Here is a 14,426-nt window from a genome sequence, read left to right as displayed (position 1 = left end):
CATGCAATTTTGTATACAAGTCTGTACAAATATTTTGCTCATATTTGCTCTCGAACATCTCTCTTACTAATACACTCCAAGAAGTGTCCAAAACAGTCTTGTGAAGTCTAGAAAAAGACTTCCAAACTTATTGTGCTAAAAATATAATTTGTTTTCAAGTGTATGTGAACAAAAAATTTATTAATCCTTTTTGTTGCTGCTTTCTGAAAAGAGCTTGTTTGCAGCAAGTGTCCTAGAAGGGACAGAAAATGTGTTAAGCAGCAATGTTTATCTTCTCAAAGTCAAAACATCCTTTGTTCCTTGTAATTCATTGGAAGCCATTAAACAAGTGTTGTCAATTTTATTTCGTTCGTTATACTTACCAGTCATTAGATACATAAGGATATCTTTCCCGTATAAACGTTCGTAACTCGCGGGCAAGCGTTTTAAAGAATAAGATTCAAGCGCTTTAAAGACTGAGATCACCTCTCAGACGCTTGCCCAAATCAGTTCATCTTTCGGCGTGCAACAAGAACGTTCGTTTTTAGTATCTCTCTCTCTATCGGAGATTTATTTTTTTTTTCTCTCTCTTCTATGTAAGATATAACTGAGTTAGGCATACATGGAAGAGTCAGAGATAGCCGAAGAATTAAACTCGGGTTCTGAATGCCAAAATAGCGAACCCATAATGGCGTCTCGTACGAGAGGTGCACGAGCTTCAAAGAAAAGTTCGGCCAAAAAAGAAGCAACAGACAAAAGGTTTGAGGCTTTAGAAAATAAATTTAATGACAAATTAGACACAATGATGAATTTCATTAGAGAAAGTATACAGACTTTATCTAACAACGTGTTTACAAATGCCGATGAGTCTAATGAGGCTCACGACGATTCAGTGCCTATGTGTCGGGATACCGGTGGTGTAGCCACGCGGAGACCTGTACTCAGGCAAACGAATAACGACGATTCCGAGGGAATGCGTCCTATTATTCCATTAGAGAGCGACGTCCGTATTGAAAGGACAGTTAGTGTGCCTACTTTGGACGATCAGATATCTCTCGCCCCAAGTACTAGAGAAGTACGAGAATTATTGGGAGATGACGAAGTGTCTCTATCTGACGATTTTGAAAGAAATTTTCTATTAGAGTCTGATCAAAATCAGATGAGAATAGACTCTAATAATAATCGTTTTCAGAATTTGCTGAATAAGAACACAGATTCTAATCAAACAAAAACTTCTCTGAATGACATTTTTGGAAATGTTTCTTCTACAGCGGAAGAAAAAGTAGGTCTTTGTTTAGACAAGGCACAAGAAGAAATCTTGATGAAGTCATGGAGATCATCTGATCCAGAGAAGTTAACAGCTTACAGAGATGAATACAGACAGTGTTTTCCTGTACACAAAGATTCTTCAGATTTTCTTCAAGTACCAAGCTTGGATGATATTTTAGAACCAATGCTTCGGAAAAAGCATGGAAGCAAGGCTAATAAAGGTTGGGGTAAAAATAGAAACTTAGTTACACAACCTTTAAAGAGCATTGAAACTTTAGCTTATCAAGGACAGATAGCTGCCCGTATGGGTATCATTGCCATAGCATATATGCAACAAGCTCTTGGAACTTTGTTAAACTCTATTTCTAGTCAAGACGTTGATACAGTACAGTCAATCAAAGATATTTTCTGCATGTCCACAAAAGCTATAGATCAGATGGGCAGAACTGGAGCTCTTCATCATTTGATAAGAAGGAAAGCAGCAGCTCAAGACACTGGTTTAGTCACTTTAAAAGACATCCACAGTAAAATTATAAGTCTGCCGCTGACAAATGATGGTGTTTTTGGTAAAAAGTTAGAGGAAAAACTCAAAGAACGAAAAGAACAGAAAGACTCTATCAAAGATTTAATTCCAGAATGGAATGAAAGAAATCAAAAGAGAAAATTTTCAGAAACTACAAGTGAAAATTCAGGAACTTTCAAGAGACCAAAAACATCTGTTGTCCATAATAGAGGACAAACATTTCAAAGATCAAATTTCAATCGACGATCTTATGATTACAAACAAAGGGATGACAATTCTAGAGCCACTTCAGCGGCCACATCTGTTGACAGAATGAATTCCTTTCGAATCCCAAAGAAGACAAGTAAATGACTGGAATCTAGAACAGGTAAACATGCTAGCAATGTTTCCCGAGATACCCGTTGGAGGTCGTCTAAAATTTTTCAGGGAATTTTGGAATCAAATTACTCAGGACGAATGGGTCTTGTCAGTAATCAAAGAAGGGTACAAACTAGAATTTCTCCAAAAACCTATGTTTATGGGGGTGAAAAAAACTTCAATTGCAACTGCACAAATAGATGTTTTGTTAAAAGAGGTAGAAGAATTATTAAGCAAAAATGCAATAGAAATTGTACCACAACAAGAGAAGCTGTCAGGTTTTTACAGTACATTTTTCCTTGTACCAAAGAAATGCGGAAAAATGAGACCCATAATAAATTTGAGACCTCTCAACCGGTATCTCAAGAAACAACATTTCAAAATGGACACATTGAACAAAGTTTTGAATGTAGTGAAACCAATGGATTGGGCAATATCAATCGATCTAACAGATGCTTATTTACACATACCAATTTTTCTAAAACACCGAAAATTTTTAAGGTTTTGTGTACAAAATCAGTGTTACCAATGGAAAACGCTATGTTTTGGTCCAACATCAGCACCAAGAGTGTTCACCAAAATAGTATCAGTAGTAGCTGCTTATCTGAGAACACGCAATATTCGCCTAGTAGTGTATTTGGACGATTGGTTGGTAGTAAACCAATGCAAAGAAAATTTAATTCAAGATCGAGAGATATGCTTGAATCTTCTGGTTTCACTAGGTTTCATAATCAACAAAAAGAAATCTTGTCTAGACCCCTGTCAATCAATTGTTTATCTGGGAGCTTTGTTTCTGTTCAAACAAAAAATAGTTCTTCCATCTCAAGACAGATTGATAAATTTGGTACACACAACCAAAATGTTAATGAAGGGTCAGAAAACAGCCAGAGATCTTCTGCAATGGTTAGGAATAGTTGCCTCTTGCATAGATCTAATTCCCAATGCTCGTCTTTATATGAGACCAGTACAATTACACCTTCTAAGTTTTTGGAAACCAAGTTCATTAGATTTGGAGAAGGTAATTCCTATTACACAACATCTCAAATTACACCTACAGTGGTGGTTAAATACAGCAAACATTTCCAGGGGCAAATCTCTGCAACTGGAAGAAATAGGAATGACCATAACTACAGATGCATCTCTAACAGGGTATGGGGGTCATCTCAACAATCAGATAGTTCAAGGATCATGGGACAGTTGTCACCAGAAATGGCATATCAACTGTCTAGAGATGGAAGCAGTATTTTTGACTTTGAAACACTTTCAAAGACAAATTCAAAACAAAACAGTGTTGATCAGATGCGACAACACAACAGTAGTTCAGTACATAAACAAACAAGGGGGAACAAAATCTCCTCGTCTTTGTTACCAAACTTGGGATCTTTGGAATTGGGCAATAAGTCAAAATATCAAATTGAAGGCTGCACATATAGCTGGGAAGTTGAATGTTTTAGCAGATCATTTGAGCAGGGTCAAGATCAGACAAACAGAATGGATGTTGAACAAAGAAATAGTTCAGACAATTTTTCAAATGTGGGGACATCCATTGATAGACATGTTTGCATCAGTTCACAATCGTCAAACTCAAATATTTTGTACATGGTATCCTCACAATCAAGCCTATGCACTAGATGCTCTGACAATTCCTTGGGAAGGGATGTTTCTCTATGCATATCCCCCAATGTGTTTGATCCCCAAAGTTCTTCAACATATCAGACAATACAATTGTCAGGTAATTCTGATAGCTCCATTCTGGCCAAGAAGGCCTTGGTACACAGAACTACTTCAACTTTTAATAGCTGTGCCATTGAAACTTCCAAATTGCCCACAGTTACTTCAACAACCAAACATAAAAATTTTCCATCCAAATGTAGAAGTACTACAGTTAACTGCATGGCTTCTATCGACAGAGGCTTCAAAGAAAAGGGTTTTTCTAAAGACACTAGAACCTTACTTGCAGCAAGTTGGAGATCAGGCACCCAAAAAGATTATACTTGCAAATTCAAACAATTTAATAGCTGGTGTAGTGCAAGGAAAATTGATCCCTATTCAGCATCTCTAGTACAAGTAGCTAGTTTTTTGACCGATCTTTATGCTAAAGGTCTTCAGTATAGAACCATTGCAGGGTATAGATCAATGTTGTCATCAGTTTTACCACCAGTGGGGAAAATTTCAGTAGGTCAACATCCATATATCATTAGACTCTTGAAAGGGGTGTTTAACTCTAGACCACCTAAAGTTAAGTTAGTTCCTGAGTGGGACTTGCCTAAAGTTCTACAAATGTTACAAAGTACACCTTTTGAACCCATTGCTAAGGCATCTTTGAAACATTTGACTTTCAAAACAATTTTTTTAATAGCAATTACTACTTTCAGGAGATGCAGTGATCTACAAGCTCTCAAACTTGGAGAAGGATGGGTCAATATTCAGAAAAAGGGAGTAACTTTCATTAGACAAGGTTTGGCAAAACAAGATCGACCTAATCATTATGGAACAAAGATATTTGTTCCTGCGTTTCCAGAAAATAAATTATTGGATCCAAAGAGATGCCTTTATTTCTATTTGAAAAAAACTGACGTTTTTAGAGAAAAACTTAAAGACAGCAACAAGTTATTTTTGAGTTTACTTGAACCACATCAACCAGTATCTTCACAGACTATATCAAAATGGATTGTTCAGACTATTCATATGGCTTATGAAAATCAGAAAAAATCAAATGTTAAAGGACATAGTACAAGAGCCTTAGGACCTTCATGGGCTTTATTTAATGGTGCTTCAGTTAAATCAATTATAGAAGCAGCAGATTGGAGTAAAGAATCTACTTTTTGTAAATTTTATTTGAGGGATGTAGATGACTGTGTTCCAGTTCTTCGATGTGCTGTAAATAAGTGAAACAAACGTAGTACATGTATTGTATTTTGTTCTGTGTAAATAGAAACAATGTGTTTAAAGGAGATCATCTCCGGCGAGTTGCATGAAGAAATATTTCTTCGTGATTGTGTATATAGTGTATATATGAAGACTACTAGATGGTATTGGGAGAAATACCGGAATTTCTTTAAAGTTTGAGGTAAGAAAAAATTTTCTTTTCCTCCATTTAGTTAGATTGCTTTAGAATCTAATTTATCCTTATGTATCTAATGACTGGTAAGTATAACGAACGAAATAAAATTGGAAAATTTGTATTCAAGTTTCAATTTTATGAGTGAGTTATACTTACCAGTCAACTTTCCCACCTCCCACCCAAAAGAAAATTTTTTAAGGGGTGAAGGTGTTTTATCATGTAGGTTGGGAACGTTTTGTTGCCCGCCTATATGAACTGATTTGGGCAAGCGTCTGAGAGGTGATCTCAGTCTTTAAAGCGCTTGAATCTTATTCTTTAAAACGCTTGCCCGCGAGTTACGAACGTTTATACGGGAAAGATATCCTTATGTATCTAATGACTGGTAAGTATAACTCACTCATAAAATTGAAACTTGAATACAAATTTTCCAATTTCAGATTAATAACATTCCCTCCACCCCCTGCCCCTGGGGGCATCCAAGTCACCAATGAAGATCTGTCCTGTCTAGAGGAAGGGGAATTCCTCAATGATGTCATCATTGACTTTTATCTGAAGTAAGACTTTGATGTCATAGTTTAGTTTTCAGATCAATAGTTAAGAAGCTTACTATTGTATATTTTGACTGTTTAGTTTTGTTTGTGACTATAACTTGAAGACACTTGCTAATGAACATATTAACTGAAAAGTTTATGTAAATTTAGGAATGGCTGTGTGATAATTTTAAGGTGGTATGGGACACTTCCATGTTGTGATGTATTGTTTATCGAAATAAACAATAAAATAAAGTGTAATTATATAAGTATTTTCTTTCCCAAAATGGTCACCTAACTCCGTAGCGCAGTGGGTTAGGGGGTTTACTCAAAACCTGTAAGTCATGAGTTCGAATCCCTGTTGGGGTTTTACAATTTTTACCTTTTCAGATATTTTTAAAAGCTATTTTTTGGTGAAATATTGTAAAATTTGAAAATTCTAAACCAGTGAAAGTTTTTCAATTACATAGTACTTTAATCAACATTAATATTGACAGATGTCCCATACCAGAAATTTAATCAATGCCAACTAATATCAATGAAACTGTAAAGGTAAATTGGATGACTATCCATGTTACTGTAAACCTTATGTACAATGGTGTTGTTATTGCACCTAAAGGGATAGAACTGATTCATGATGAAGAAGCTCTTGCAAACCTTGTGAAAATTTCCACATGCGAATAAACGTTGGTTTTCAGTATTACAAGGATGTGCTCATTTCTAGGTATCTATTCCTGGATGTGCTGAGTGACAGAGATCGGGAAAGAACGCATGTATTCAGCTCCTTCTTCTTCAAGCGCCTCACCCAGCGACACGGTCAGAGGGGAGTGGAGGCAGATATGGCCGACAAAACGTAAGACTTGAGGGGATTTCAATTTTTTGGGTGTATGAAACGTTGTGTTCATTGACAAGCGTATTCATGTAGTAATACACACTGCATGTGTGTATAGCTGTGATGTTTTGTTTTTTTCAAATTGGTGAGACCTTGTAACTCCAAATTTATCGGAGTGTTAAAAAAACGTATGAGCCAAAGATTGTTGATACATGTATAGCCAAATTAATATACATTTCATTAAACAAGGGAAGTTATTTAGGATAGCTGATGATTTTTGACACTTTATTAAAATACTCATTGAAACAGGTATATGGACTTTTAACCTATTTCAACATCTCAATGATTTTATTGTTTCAAACACCACTGAAGGTTTGCAATATTCTTGAATTGCTATTGATTGACAAAGATTGTATTGTAATTTCTGTTAAAGACTGCAGTAACTGTTGAAATTCTGAATTCATTACATTATTGTAATTTTAATAAAACATATCATGTGACTAAGCGAGAATATACAAATGCACCTCTAAAATGTGTGTTAAGAAAACCAAACACATATCTAGTAGCTGTTATTGGCATGTGTTATCAAACTCATGATAATTGAAAGTAGATTGCCTGTTTGACAATTTCTGTGTTGTTTTTTCTTTCAGACCTGCAGAAAAAAAGCATGCACGAGTCAAAAACTGGACAAAGAAAGTGGATCTCTTCGAGAAAGACTTCATCATTGTCCCAATCAATGAGCAGTAAGTCAAGGGAGGAAATTACAAAAAATATCTTCATATTTATTTTCTGTGAGAGGATAACATTCAGTTCTCTTACAGCAAGCAATGAAAGGTTAACAATTTACGAGGATTTTTAAAATATATGAAAATCTTTCACAATATCAATACTTATTTCTACCTGTTCACAATTATCTATTATTTGTTGTACTTTATTTATCCAACTCCACCTTACAACAAAGTGTATGGAGTGGGGATGTAGGGTGTAAAAGAACCACAATTATCTATTATTTGTTGTACTTTTTTTACCCAACTCCACCTTACAACAAAGTGTATGGAGTGGGGATGGAGGGTATAAAAGAACCACAATTATCTATTATTTGTTGTACTTTATTTATCCAACTCCACCTTACAACAAAGTGTATGGAGTGGGGATGTAGGGTGTAAAAGATCCATTTGAGTGACCTTAAACAATAGTATGACAAATTCAAAATCAGGTCAAGGTCACAATGCACAAAAAGGGCTCCTTGTACAACATTTGTATAGTCAATCTTGAACAACTCTAGTTATTTCAATTCCTAGTGATCAATACTTTCTTGCTTCTGTTCCTAATGATGTTTATTTGTTGCTTTTGAACCTAGTTGCTCCATTGCTTTAGTTTCTCATTATCTATACTACGTTGCTTTAGTTCACACTGGTTCCTGGCTGTGATATGTTTCCCGGGCCTCCAATCCATCAAACGGATTCCCTACATACCCAAGGCATCCAACCTGGTCACTCAGCTCACGGTGGAAGTACAGACCTTGTCCACTCCCAAAGCCAAAACAGCAGAGGAAAAGGGGGCTAAACAGGAAGAGGAACCAGACAATAAGGGGGGACCAGGCAAGGATGGGGAACCAGCAAAAGAACCAGCACCAGACAAATCTCTGAGATGGTACAAGATACCAAAGTTGACTAAAAGTGGGGATGATGATAAAACTGGTAGTGAAAGTAGCAATGGCCCAGTAAATGCGGTGCAAGATGGGGAGAAGGGTAAAGATAAAGAAGATGGAGAGAATGGAGAAAAAACTGCTGAGCCCATGGAGACGGAGGAAAATGAGCTTTCTAATGAACAGGTTGGTAAAGGAATAGATGAGTTGATAGAGAAAAAAATAAACATTGTTTATTATAGATACTGTACATGTAGATACATGTAATAACCTCTTTAGTTATTGAGAAAATAAAATGATACAGATAAAAAAGGAAGAGGAGGAGGACACAAATATGATAATAGGACCATTATACAAAGACAGCTGTTGATTATTTTGTACAAATACAATGATACAAAATAATGATTCATGTTAACTTTGTAGAAGAGGGAGATAGAGGAAGATTCTGAGGAAATGATGGACACCAGTACAGCACCAAAGAGTGAAGACAGCCAGACAGACAGTGAGAAGTCCCAGAGTGTGTGTGACTCCAGTTGTCAAAGTGAAAGTCAAACTAAAAGTGAAAGTCAAACTAAAAGTGAAAGTCAAACTAAAAGTGAAAGTCAAATACAAACAAGTACCCCAACCAAAGAAGTGGTGGACAAGCCTGTCAAGCTTCACTTTAGAGCCCCGATTAAGGTACTGTACACAGTTTTTCTTGGCACCCCTTGTCTTGATCTTCTTATAACAGAAGCAAACCAGTTAATAAATAAGTAGCACTAATGATTTTTTTTTTATAGAAATATTTAGTAAATAAAGGTAGATCTTTAGTCATTACATTGAATTGAAACACTGTGAAAGCTCTGGAATGATCAAAACTAAGGATGACAAAAATTGAGATACTATGGAAGCTTTGGAAAATAATGAATGAAAGACTTAATCAATAGGAGACAAATCTAAACTCTAATATTTTGTTGATGGTACCCCTTTGATGTATATGTGTTGGTCATTATTATGTAACATAGATGATTATATGGAGTTTTGAGATGCATTAATTTTGCTGTAGGATCTACGAGGCACTGAGCTGACTGAGGAGCAGATGAAGGACCCTGAAGTCCTCAAGAAATGTACTCAAGGCTGCAGACAGTAAGTGCCGTCCAAACGCTCAATCATAAAACACAAACTACAGTAGATTTCTAATCAAACACAGGGAATAAGCGACCTTGTAAAATTGTGGGAAGCCCCCCTTGTTGTTATTTTTCTGGCAGCTGTGAACTACATGTATATGAAATTGTAATAAAAGTTTGGCGTTTACAATTGTATATTGGTATAAAATTGCAGAATGGCAAGAATTAAGTACTCACATGAAAATGGGAATCTACATTACATGCATTCACAGTGAAATGCATCTGTTAAGCAAATTTTACAAGACAATTTCATATTCTAGCAAAGTTTGACCAATATATTTCATATTCCAAAAAAGATCAAGCAGCCATTTTCCATAAAGTATGTCATTTCTAGGTATAAATTTCATAACAATTCCAGCATGGAAAATGATATGGGTAAACTATATATTAATACCAAGTTGTTTTGGATGAATGATAAATTTACAAACATTGAGTCCAAATGAATGGTAATGATGCTCAAGTACATTTCTTTTCATGTTCACTTTTTTTTCTTCAGGCCATGCATTCTAGTTTTTGATTCCCTAGCTGGACAGAACAGATCTCGAATTGTCTCTATTCTCAAAGAGTGAGTATTATTCATATAGTCTGGGTTCTTGTGAGAAACCAATGCTCTGGGTTCTTATTATGCATTTTGAACTAATCAGTGGTGATCTTGACATTAATGCATCTGCATCAATATTGTACAATAATATAATAGAAATGATATATAATCTATTTACTAGATGTAACAAAAATCACTTCAGATTGAAATTTTTGTTGATTATGTTGATCATCAAAAATAAGAATTTCTTTTCAAAATATACAGTGTTTAAATTTTGATGTGTTTTTTGTGTGATAGGTATCTCCAGGTTGAATGGGACACTAAGAAGAAGACTCCGTTCAACCTGAAGGAGAAGATCCGGGGGAGCACCGCCACTAAGGTCCCCCAGCAGACAAACTTCAGCGACTGTGGGGTCTACATCCTCCAATACGTGGAGAGCTTTTTTGAGGTTCGTTCACTCCTTGGATTGGGTTTTGCAAATGAGTCTTAGGATCAAATTGACCTGTATCTTTGTGTGTTTCATCAGTTGACCAACCGGTGTTAACATTTAAATATTTTCTGAAATTCCTTGGCATTGATTAAACTTTTTTAGTAACTTTCGTTGGAAATGAAAACTTGAATTGAATGGTGCAAAATAGCCCACATATGAGTCTTATTTTTAATACCACACACATTTTACATTTACAAAAGAAAAATTTTATTTTGATACATTAATGGTAAGATTGATCGACCACTACATTGCATCCACTGATCTCAGCTCTTGCTTCATCTTTGTGTCAGTATACTTCAGGCACATTGTGTGCCCCATTCTTGTTTTGTTATGGACACAGATACCTCTTCCATAAGCTTGTCATAAATCACTCTTCCTAGCTAATAGTGGATGACTCTTTTTTCCAGGATCCTATTCAGGACTTTAGCATTCCCCTGAAGCCCCTGACGGGCTGGTTCACCGAAGAGAAAGTCACTGCCAAACGGAAAGAGATCAAGGAGCTCGTGATGAGACTGAAGGAAACTCAGGAGAAAGGCAAATCCTGACACCCACAGGGCCTAGACCCGGTCAGGGTTCATTGATCGATGCAAGGCATTATTATTGAGTCCCTGTGAGGATAATTTCATTTGTTGTATTGACACATGGTGCTACAGTAACAACCCCCCCCCCCCCCCAACCCATTGTTTGTGATCGAATGCAAGAATTAGAAGTAAAGGAAAAAGTGATCAATTTTCAAATTGGTGATTTTGGGACTTGTGACAGACTATTTTGATTTGGATGTGATGTACCATACTTTCAGGAACTGAGGATTTGTTTGTGCTACATTGTATTATATCACATTTTTGAACAAATTTCATTCAACTCTGATGCAGTCAAAGAATACAATATTTTGAAAGGCGCCTGTTCATACATGTATATTCTCTGTTTTGTTTTGATTTTTTTGTAGTTATTTTGTTTATATGGAAAAGGTTGAAGATATAGTATGCAAGAGAGAAATAAATTATTTTGGAGGATTACCAATAGAATAAGTGCTAGTCTTAGTGCAGATGAATGTTAACCGTGTTGAAGTTGTTGATGATTCTATTGAGTAGTTCTCATTTTGTTCAGATATTTTAAAACAAGAATAATGTGTTAAACACATTATTTCTTGAGGTTCAAGGGTGTGTAGAACCAGCAGCATTAGTTCATAAGCATTTGGATTATTGTGTAGGCTACTGATTCATTTAAAAGTAACAAAAATTAATCCAATTGGTACCCAAAATAATATACCGGTAGTGTGAAGTATTTGTGTGTCTGATTTTGAATTACCATAGAAGATATACTTGTGAATATGTTTGACTGCAGAAATAAGAGTATAAAAATGGAAACTTTGTGTTCATTCATTCCTAGCTGTGGCTGAATTTTTGCAAATGTATAGATTTGTGGAAGAGAACTCCGTTACAGTACATAAGAGTTATGATCTTTTTTGCTTGATAACAAAATTTGTACATACATGTATATTTGAGCAGCCATTCGCTGTAGATTTTCATTATATTAACTAACAATTCAGAAATTTAAAATCGGATATGAAAAAAAAAATTATCGTTTTCTTTTTTACCCTGAAATTTGATAATTATGCAATCTGTATACTTTTGAAAATGTCGTTCAGTATGGATGTTGAGTGTTTCTAATGAACACTGATGCAAAGATATCTTCTTGATGAATAATGCGAGTATGTACCCACAGATTGTTAGCTACACATAATTTGATTGTTAATTGCCAAAACGCGTAGACATAATGTACCCAAAGGATATTGTAGTTTTGCAAACTTTAAAGTTTTTTTGATAAATAGTTATATAAAAAGAAATGTTTGCTTTGAGCACTGATTTTCTTAAAAGTCCCTTGGTAAGTCAAACTATAATTTTAATGCAGATTTAATTTTCATAAGTAATGAATTACACTGTATACAAAAGTTGTCTTAATTAAATTACCCCAAAAGTATATATACTAAGTATATATTTTGAAAATTTTTCCCATTCTACAGTATGCTTTATTTTAAGTACATTTAAATTCTTATATGTTTGGGCAGTATCTTTCCTACGTAGTGTTAAAAGATAATCTCTCTCTCTCTCTCTCTCTCTCTCTCTCTCTCTCTCTCTCTCTCTCTCTCTCTCTCTCTCTCTCTCTCTCTCTGTTCATTAGAATTAGGTTGTCAATACTGATCTAAAATTCCAACTGAAATTTTTTTCTTCTTCAGCAGTTATTCTAATTTTATTCATCATGTTTGATTAATGTGAAAATCATGAACTGTCGGAATTAGTTGATATTGGTGGACGTTAGATACAGGAGATATTAGAGGAGAATTAAACAGCAATATTCTGTTCTCTGTTTGTTTGCTCACATGTGTATTTGTGTACATGTATATTAAAAATTCCACATTTGTATAGAATATCATGGATCATTTCATCATTAAAAACAATGTTGCCTGTTTGTTTTCTTTTGTGATGCATTTCATACTACACAGGATGCACTGTACAGTATGAAGTTTACAAAAAGCACACTTGATTGCATCTTCTTTTTTTTAGTATATTTTCGAAACCAACAAAAAATATAAATAGATAGCAAATCAGAAAAAGCAAGATACTTAAATACGGTATGTACTTGAATATTTTGCCAGGGCCATACACCCCTAACCGAAAACTAAGCATGTTCTTGATCTAAACAGACAACGGAAAAATCGGACATCTATAGCGAATTATTTTAATATTCAGTCCCTATGTTCGGTAAATGCACCCTGTATATCTGAAAGGAGATAAAACAATTCTTTTCTCCCTCGCCCATATTCAGATATAATGCTGAGATCTATTTATGAATCCAAATTTACTTCCGTTGTGAAAGTGCAATGTCAAATGCATGAGGGTTTTTAATTTCTGAATTTCTTTCACATCCAATTGGTGTTTTGGAAATAATCTGATAATTTTTCAGAATTATTCAGAATTCAGAAACGTTTTTACAAGAGCTCAATGCAGACGTACGTGCAACTATATATTATATTTACATTTACCGAGTATGATTCCCCTCTTTTTCTTACAGAAATTTATAGTTAATTCATAGCTCTATAGAAACAGCCAGACTGAAACATACACGCCCAGTTTATCGATTGGTCGAAACCTACAGCGACCTAAGAAAAATCACGGACTGCACGAAATAATCATGATGATGTCAGACTCGAATTCCAGTGAGAAGATAGCTTACGTGAACTTGCGTATTACAAACACATAAGCACACTGCGGCTAACAGAAAATCATGACTCGCTCTATATATTCAGTTCTATGTCCATGCAGAATATAAAATCGCCATTTTCTTGAAACATTAGTTATAGTTAATTGTGTAAAGTTTTGTACAAATACAAGTCATGAACTATATGCAGATCATGGATGCTGGAAAAGAGAACTGTACATAGAAGATACAGACAAGAAAATTCCAAATGACGAGTCGATCTCGATACTTAAACCAAGAGTTTAACAAAACACGATCCTACACGTTGATGAAGGTTTCTTTTTTCTGTGGTGGATTCGACTCCTTTCCAAGCACAGGCTAGTGCTAGTGCTATAAACTACAAACCAGCACACAGCGAGTGCAAGGTAAGGTACGCTATGGTTACAGGTACAGGTGATTAATTAAGGTACGTTTTAGGTACAAGTAAATTTTCGGTTCGTAAATATGGCGCGTGATAACACAGCATTCAGCTGTTACGGAGGGAAAAAACGAGGTACCAAATTCTATGGATATAGATTGTATTGATACTGAAGTCGAGTTTTGGGTTTCAAGATGTCCCAGCACAGGCTAGTGCTTATGAATTTAGCAAATGAGCGCTAGTGCTTATGAATTTAGCAAATGAGCACACAGCAGGTACCGGGAAACCAAATAACCATTTCTGGTTCTCTCTTCTAGCACACGATATTTTTTTCTATACCTGAATCCCCAAATAGAAAAAATACATTAATATAAGCCCTTTTTCTAACCCTGAAGGATCAGATCAAAAGGC

At 35.3% G+C, this 14,426-nt stretch overlaps 2 protein-coding genes across 2 annotated transcripts in view; both read left to right on the top strand.

The window, feature by feature from the left end:
• The window catches only part of LOC105338220 (sentrin-specific protease 6), a 32,117-nt gene extending 19,249 nt beyond the window's left edge, over positions 1 to 12,868 (top strand). The window contains exons 13-21 of the mRNA XM_034477342.2: positions 5,630 to 5,746; positions 6,447 to 6,575; positions 7,205 to 7,297; positions 7,962 to 8,388; positions 8,626 to 8,880; positions 9,248 to 9,327; positions 9,865 to 9,933; positions 10,207 to 10,357; positions 10,807 to 12,868. Coding sequence (XP_034333233.2) covers positions 5,630 to 5,746; positions 6,447 to 6,575; positions 7,205 to 7,297; positions 7,962 to 8,388; positions 8,626 to 8,880; positions 9,248 to 9,327; positions 9,865 to 9,933; positions 10,207 to 10,357; positions 10,807 to 10,944 — 1,459 coding nt within the window. The 3' untranslated portion in view covers positions 10,945 to 12,868. The remainder of the gene's footprint in view (positions 1 to 5,629; positions 5,747 to 6,446; positions 6,576 to 7,204; positions 7,298 to 7,961; positions 8,389 to 8,625; positions 8,881 to 9,247; positions 9,328 to 9,864; positions 9,934 to 10,206; positions 10,358 to 10,806) is intronic.
• LOC117683203 (uncharacterized) lies at positions 423 to 5,616 on the top strand. Its single transcript, XM_034452222.2, has 2 exons — positions 423 to 2,138; positions 4,504 to 5,616. The coding sequence occupies exon 1, from the start codon at positions 602 to 604 to the stop codon at positions 2,120 to 2,122; it is 1,521 nt and encodes a 506-aa protein (XP_034308113.2). The 5' UTR covers positions 423 to 601; the 3' UTR covers positions 2,123 to 2,138; positions 4,504 to 5,616.
• Positions 12,869 to 14,426: the final 1,558 nt, after the last annotated feature.

Source organism: Magallana gigas, chromosome 9, assembly GCF_963853765.1.
Source record: "Magallana gigas chromosome 9, xbMagGiga1.1, whole genome shotgun sequence".
NCBI classification, from domain to species: domain Eukaryota; kingdom Metazoa; phylum Mollusca; class Bivalvia; order Ostreida; family Ostreidae; genus Magallana; species Magallana gigas.
Note: the sequence above shows the minus strand (reverse complement) of the source record. Positions and strands in the feature narration are given on the sequence as shown.

What these genes read in the sequence shown, in the direction of transcription:
- LOC117683203 (XM_034452222.2), top strand. Translation starts at nt 602, where the DNA reads ATGGAAGAGTCAGAGATAGCCGAAGAATTAAACTCGGGTTCTGAATGC.